Here is a 7914-nt window from a genome sequence, read left to right as displayed (position 1 = left end):
AGCTGTATGTTCTATCTCCTCGTTGTATCATCAAAACATCAGATGGTCACTTACACAATATATAGAGTAGATACATGTCCTGCTATGCCTGTAAACGGTTATAAATGTCATCAAATCAAAATATATATATTTGTATTTGTATATATATTTACTTTATTGAAAAAAGATAACAAAGGAGTTAGACATATTTTGTATAGGTAACTATTTTTATCGATTATACTGTCTGGTAAAGTTATAACTATATAGCTGTTTATAAGTTTATGTCAACAAACAGAACTTTACAAATCCAGTGAGTAAACATGTTTCTCCACTAAGACAGTTGTACATTCTAGAAAACCATCACTTTTTGGCAAAACAATAAAATAAGTCTGCATTACAGGATAAATAAACCTACCACATATGTTTTCTCCAATCTTGATGTGTAAATAGCCATTGATACCAAAGTCTGGTCCCCAGGAGTTCCGCACAATATAATACGGTGTGTCACCTGTCAATATAGCATGACAAGATTAATATAGGGAAATACAGTATGTGGTTTGTCTAGGTCCAGCAATTCTATAGTTTGTACTTTGGACCCTGTGTTTGGGCTTATTATCATCTGACAGTTATGGAGAACGCCACATCATGTTTTTTCTGGCCCCTATGTTTGACCTCTACTAGTATATACTTGTTCTATTTACCCCAAAATGCCATTTACTAGTAAGGTCTACCACACAATGTATGGTTTATTGTCTGGACCTGTATTTGGCTCTCTATTTACTTGTTAGGTCTACCCCACAATACATGGTTTATTGTCTGGCCCTGTGTTTGACCCTCTGTTTACTTGTAAGGTCTAGCCCACAATGTGTGGTTTGTCTGGCTTGTGTTTGGCCCTCTACTCTACCCTACAATGTGTTTTTTTTTTACTGATTTGTGTTTGGCCCTCTACTCTACCCCACAATGTGTGGTTTCTCTGGCTTGTGTTTGGCCCTCTACTCTACCCCACAATGTGTGGTTTGTCTGGTTTGTGTTTGGCCCTCTACTCTACCCCACAATGTGTGGTTTCTCTGGCTTGTGTTTGGCCCTCTACTCTACCCCACAATGTGTGGTTTCTCTGGTTTGTGTTTGGCCCTCTACTCTACCCTACAATGTGTGGTTTGTATGGCTTGTGTTTGGCCCTCTACTCTACCCCACAATGTGTGGTTTGTCTGGCTTGTGTTTGGCCCTCTACTCTACCCCACAATGTGTGGTTTGTCTGGCTTGTGTCTGACCCTCTACTCTACCCCACAATGTGTGGTTTGTATGGCTTGTGTTTGGCCCTCTATTCTACCCTACAATGTGTGGTTTGTATGGCTTGTGTCTGGCCCTCTACTCTACCCCACAATGTGTGGTTTGTCTGGCTTGTGTCTGGCCCTCTACTCTACCCCACAATGTGTGGTTTGTCTGGCTTGTGTTTGGCCCTCTACTCTACCCTACAATGTGTGGTTTGTCTGGCTTGTGTTTGGCCCTCTACTCTACCGTACAATGTGTGGTTTGTATGGCTTGTGTTTGGCCCTCTACTCTACCCTACAATGTGTGGTTTGTATGGCTTGTGTCTGGCCCTCTACTCTACCCCACAATGTGTGGTTTGTCTGGCTTGTGTTTGGCCCTCTACTCTACCCTACAATGTGTGGTTTGTCTGGCTTGTGTTTGGCCCTCTACTCTACCGTACAATGTGTGGTTTGTATGGCTTGTGTTTGGCCCTCTACTCTACCCTACAATGTGTGGTTTGTATGGCTTGTGTCTGGCCCTCTACTCTACCCCACAATGTGTGGTTTGTCTGGCTTGTGTCTGGCCCTCTACTCTACCCCACAATGTGTGGTTTGTCTGACTTGTGTCTGACCCTCTACTCTACCCCACAATGTGTGGTTTGTCTGGCTTGTGTTTGGCCCTCTACTCTACCCCACAATGTGTGGTTTGTCTGGCTTGTGTTTGGCCCTCTACTCTACCCTACAATGTGTGGTTTGTCTGGCTTGTGTTTGGCCCTCTACTCTACCCTACAATGTGTTGTTGGATTACCTGTTAGGTCGTACCCCACGATGACGACTGCATGGTTGATGGTATTACCACAATGGTGCTGAATAATGCCACCTTGATAGTTAGCCCATAAGGTGGCATCGACTGACACTGTCAGTGGTCCATTAGACAGAAGCATAAGCATGTCCTGCTCATCATCCAGATATCTGTATTAAGACAAAATATTTACCACAAAATGTTATCGAATCCTCTTATAGCTGTTACACAAAGTAGAAACAGTGACCTACATTTTACAATTAACAATTAAAGCAGTAATTTAATGGGGATAACTGTGACCTACATTTTACAACTTCTAATTTCAGCAGTAACACAATGGAGACAACCATGACCTAAATTCTACAACAACAGATTACTTCCGAGGGCCAACTAGGAGCCATACAGATATATATCAATTTCTACTGTCCAGGTATGGCTGAGGTTATTGATTAAAGTTGATTCATTAAAACTTAAAAAAATGCAAAGCACTTTCATCCATGGATCATAAGCTTTTTAACAATTATATCTACAAATATTTTCAATCAAAATCTGAGTATGCAATACGCTGTATTTGGTATATATTGTAAGAATGCCTTGTAAAGGATTGAACCAATAATATCTAGTATAAAATGCTGCACTCTGCTGATCGAGCTAATGAGAAGTTCTCCCTTGCTGGGCAGTTATTGTGGCTAGTATTTATCAGAGTTACAATCTGCCTGACTAGGCAGTATATTGTGTAGCTGGTATTTACCAGGGTTACAATCTCACTAGCCAGGTGGTAAATTGTGGCCAGGGTAACATCTAGAAATTAAAGAACAACAACACTTGTCAACAATTACCTGTGTTGCCTTGTACAAAGATCTGTACTTACGATTGACAGGTGAAGTTTTTGACCTTGACCCCTGTTGTTGGAGATGGCAAAAGCTTACAGTAGTCTGATGTGTCCGTTAGAGGATATTTTGTATCATTGACCAGGGAAACATGACTCTGAAATAGGTAATAATATATCATAGTCCAACATGATGGTTAGAAGGTAATCAAAGTCCTCGGGAAGGGTAGGTGGGGGAAGGGGAAACATGACTCTGAAATAGGTAATAATATATCATAGTCCAACATGATGGTTAGAAGGTAATCAAAGTCCTCGGGGAGGGTAGGTGGGGGAAGGGGAAACATGACTCTGAAATAGGTAATAATATATCATAGTCCAACATGATGGTTAGAAGGTAATCAAAGTCCTCGGGGAGGGTAGGTGGGGGAAGGGGAAACATGACTCTGAAATAGGTAATAATATATCATAGTCTAACATGATGGTTAGAGGGTAATCAAAGTCCTCGGGGAGGTAGGTGGGGGGAGGGGGAACATGACTCTGAAATAGGTAATGATGTATCATAGTCCAACATGATGGTTAGAAGGTAATCGAAGTCCTCAAGGAGGTTAGGTGGGGAGAGGGGGAACATGACTCTGAAATAGGTAATGATGTATCATAGTCCAACATGATGGTTAGAGGGTAACTAGCTATATCACTGACCAGGAGGATGTGAAAAAAAATAAATTCATGGTTTGAATTTGATTTGTATGTCGCAGGGTTATTCATGTCAATTTGAACACAATGAAACCTGCTAATACACAGAGAAGTCCACAATTTAACTTTGACCTCTGGCTAAAGTCTTATGATATCAACATTGGCTTAGATGATTGTTTAAACCATTTTAAATAGGAATATTACTCCCTCAGTGAAAGGCAAGAGCATTACCACTCTGCTACCCAACCACCCTTCATCAGACCACAGGTCCATGGGCCTTGACGATCATCTGACTACAAAAACTTTCAGCAGGGAGAAGGGTTATTTTTTCTACTTTGAATGAAAGAAACTGCTTTCCATGATGCAGATGATAGTTTTAGGTGTTACCTATTATTTGACAGTAAAGTTGGAGCTCAATCCAACTGGTGAAACTTGAGAAGTTTGAAAGAGGTGTTGCACAGGAAAACCATGATTGCGCAATCATGTTACAAAATGGTCTCCCTGGCTGCCATATCGAAGACTTGATAACAATTTGTTGGCTACCTTAATATTCCCATCAATTTTCAGCTTAATGGCTCCAGTTGAACGGGAAAAGAAATTTAAGATATGTTTTTTCAAGATGGCGACCATCTTGGATTTCAGACCAACCTGAGAAATAACAACAATCTCAGAATCATTTCATGTAAGTTTGAGCTCAATCCCACTGGTGGAACTTGAGAAGAAGTTTGTCAAAAGTTTACACACGAAGCATGATGGCTATAAAAATTCACATTTTTTTTCATATCAAAATCTGAGTACTTACGTCAACCATCCACTGCATGGCAGCACAGGTGTCTCCACCTGTACATCCCGAGTTGTACTGAGAACAGTCAATAATCTCCTGTACGCTGAGGTGAGGAGGTGGCACATGTTTCTGAATGGCATACATACTCTCCATCAATTCTGCTGTACTGAAAGCCCTGTCAATTAAAAATAATATGTGTACGATGTGGCATGTGTTTCTGTTTCTTATTCATAATCTGTATATGATACGGTACCCCTAAACCTAGCCTCCAGTTTGTCATATAACAAACTTACCAGCATCCCCCACAGCTGTTCTGGTTCTTGACTGGACTCACATAGCTTTGGTTCTTGAAGTTTCTCCTGATCAAAAAACATATCAAAATTACATAATTTTATGGAAATATTACAACCAGTTTTCATGACTATTTCATAGGACGATGAAAAATGGCACAGGTTGTAGTAACCTATTTTCATATTTACTGAATATTGATTCATGACAACATTGCTCCCTATACATTATATCAGCTACTTGAGCTATAAGTCTACAACTGACAAATACTAAAACAAATAAAACCAAAATTTGACGTAACACAACAATTGCAATGCAATCCAATCAGCTAGGTCATAATCCAAGTCACTGGACCATGTCAGAGTGACATAATTACAAATGGTGCTTTGCTTTGTAATTGATGCTCAAGATACTGTGATAGAAACAACTATACATGTATATGATTCATGATAAAACTGCTGCATGGCTGATCATAAACCACTAAGGCTTAACACATTTCTCATACATGAAGTGATACTCACCAGTCCAGTTTTTGGGGTATGTTCAAGGAGTGTAACTTATCAACTTGTGTGATATGATTCTTATCATCTAGGGAACCGACATATGGCTTCAGATCAGTCAAGTAGGATGCTGAAAACAAGATTCAGCAATTTTACATCAGATACTTCTCTTTGAAAAATTTAAAAGAATATATACAATATTATGTGGAAATTAGCCAATCCTCTACTTTAACCCATTTTCAGTGCACTTGCCCCTAGGCTTATACCTGGTAAAATATAGTACTAGATATCAATTTTCATGTAGAATATTCTGACTTTATATATGTCTGGTATTTTAATATAGAGCCTCTATGATCTATGCCTCACAACAGATATCTTAAAGAGTAGACTTTAATTGATACTTACCTTTGAATTCTTCTGGTGTAAGATCAGAAAATTTGTTGATTCCATACCAGGCAAATGACTTGTTGGTATGTAGATTTAGTTTTTCTATTCTAACCAAATTTTCCTGAAATAGTGTAGAGAAGATACACAAAAGTTTTATAAAGATGTGATGTATTCAAAATTTTGCATAATTGTATACAGATATTATTTTGGGGGAAGTGGGGGAAAGGGGGTTAAGTTTATATGACAAACATGAGTATAATACAAGTAAAATGTGTAAGCTTATCATTGAATATCACTGAGCATGATTATTCAATCATCCTTAACTGACTGGAAACAAAGTCACAAAAAAGTACCATACTCCTACATGAAGTTTTTAAGTATAGACTATTTGTTATAAATGTATTTCGTTTTCTTTCCATTGTATATGTATACGTATGCAGTGGGGGGGGGGGGGGGGGGGGGGGGGGGGGGGGGGGGGGGGGGGGGGGGGGGGGGGGGGGGGGGGGGGGAATTGTCACAGTGTGGCTGATTTATCTTATTTCAAGCAATGAAAGGGAAAACTGTGCACACCGGAAACTGGCTTTAGGTATATAATTTGGTATCTAAACACTACAATAAGAGAAAAGAAAAGGAGCAAACTGAGCTTCGAACTGACATATAACCATGTCCAGCAACATTTGTGACCAACTGATCACCAAGCCATATTTTTCTTTTCTCTTGTAGTGTCTGACAATCGGACAAATCCGTATCAGAAGATAAGTATCGTCAAAGATAAATACTAGAGAAGTACGAGTAATTATGAGCTCTATAACATGTAAATATTAGATGTCCGATGATAAAGTTTGACAATCATCATATGAATATATCAGCGTATACATGTACCTTATAGGACAAGGGTAATTATAGGGAACTTACCTTAAATATGTTAAATCTGAAATGTAACTCTTTTGTTTCGTTGTAATAAGACTTTTTGTATTGATCGACATACTTCAAAAATGTATCGAATATGTCTATTTCCAAAGAAAATCCAATTAACAAAAATAACGTCAAAGCGAAAATAGGATTCCACATGACTTCCGTAACTTTGGAACGCCTCTTGTGTCAACATTGATTTGTACTGTGTGCTTATCCAATTTTATACCCCAAATATAAGTTCCGGACTATTGAGATATGTTGGGGAACATCTGAAAAATATCTCTGATTGAAAATGTTAGCGCTGTATGTTGTGGTACTTACATTAACGTGTACAAAATGTTGTTTGTAATTCTGAGTTTTAACCAGTTCTGTAATCATGATAACGCTAAAACCACCTGGTAGGTCCACTGGTTTTTACCAGAGTCGAGTTGTTCAAGTATATGATACTGTAGCTATGAAATTGATTCTTTCTTAACACTAATGTATATCCTTTGATATTCTAATATAATAAGTGAGTCAAACTGCCAAGAATCCAAGGCTTTATATCTTATAAATCAAGCTATAATTTTCAACGACATAATTGTCATTGTTATAGAAATAAACTCTGCCACAGATATTAAATAAAGTGACATGGTTAATTGCATCATTTTACTTATTCACGGAATTTATCGATTGTGATTTGTCCTTTTTTAATGAAAACACCGCGGGTATTTGAGCTTTCCAAAGACGGTGTCTATATCAGTAACAGTTTGTCCTGTAATATTTGATTTATAAAATAAATAATTAAGTTTATACCATAACGAAAAAAAAGCTACGTACATACTGTGGCTGGTAGGATTGTGATTCTTGTTAACCTAAGTGTGCATGACAGCGGTTTATAACATTTCTGATAATAACCCCGGTGTCTTCAAAACTAAAATTAGAGACATCAAATGTCAAACAGTATTATCATTTGCGAAAGAAATCACAAAACAAAATAAATGAATGAATAAGCATTCTAGATAGTGTCAGAGAGCTGACTCTCTGAATGTCTTTGAAGTCCTACTATGGTGTCAACGGACAAGGTAAACAATCTAACATACACAAAGACATTTCGGATTCTATGTCCCATAAAGATTCAATGTATTTTTGTTTAATTTGTGAAATTAAATTTATCATAGAAAATAAAATTTCAGTATCGTTCGGTTCTATTGTATTTTTGAAGCACGGTAAATATAAAGACAAGTGAAACAAGCTCGCAATTCACTCGAGGAGAATAAGACCAGGTTTTACGCCGGAAGGGCGATCGTCGTCTGCTTCACCGAGAACATCCGCCATGTTTTATTTTGAAAACATATAGGATGACAGAAAGAGTGAGAAAATATGTGTGCAGGAGAGGGAGCCTCGGGTGTGTGTTTTTGTCTTCTCACGTGACTAAAATACATGTGAAACAAACAATTAGTAAATAAAATTATCAGTATTGTGAACGTGTGTTCTATTGTTCAATC

At 38.2% G+C, this 7914-nt stretch overlaps 1 protein-coding gene across 1 annotated transcript; it reads right to left on the bottom strand.

Moving 5' to 3' along the window:
* Positions 1-7744, bottom strand: LOC132550200 (cathepsin O-like). The gene is made up of 10 exons (XM_060214233.1): positions 7690-7744; positions 6428-6522; positions 5531-5633; positions 5147-5255; positions 4631-4696; positions 4356-4512; positions 2903-3018; positions 2038-2201; positions 395-487; positions 1-88 (listed from the first exon to the last, which is right to left on the bottom strand). Exons 1-10 carry the CDS (start codon positions 7742-7744, stop codon positions 51-53), a joined length of 996 nt encoding a protein of 331 aa, XP_060070216.1. The 3' UTR covers positions 1-50.
* Between the last annotated feature and the right edge of the window lie 170 nt (positions 7745-7914).

This window comes from Ylistrum balloti, unplaced genomic scaffold, assembly GCF_031769215.1.
Source record: "Ylistrum balloti isolate Yb309-2 unplaced genomic scaffold, AGI_CSIRO_Ybal_v1 Utg370110, whole genome shotgun sequence".
NCBI classification, from domain to species: Eukaryota; Metazoa; Mollusca; class Bivalvia; order Pectinida; family Pectinidae; genus Ylistrum; species Ylistrum balloti.
The sequence above is the reverse complement of the archived record's forward strand: the minus strand, read 5'-3'. Positions and strand labels throughout refer to the sequence as shown.

What these genes read in the sequence shown, in the direction of transcription:
- LOC132550200 (XM_060214233.1), bottom strand. Translation starts at nt 7,744, where the DNA reads ATGGCGGATGTTCTCGGTGAAGCAGACGACGATCGCCCTTCCGGCGTA. An exon ending in TCAGATTTAACATATTTAAG is followed by an intron (nt 5,634 to 6,427) that starts GTAAGTTCCCTA and finishes ACACTATTTCAG; the next exon opens with GAAAATTTGGTTAGAATAGA. An exon ending in CGTGGGGTACGACCTAACAG is followed by an intron (nt 488 to 2,037) that starts GTAATCCAACAA and finishes CTATATTGACAG; the next exon opens with GTGACACACCGTATTATATT.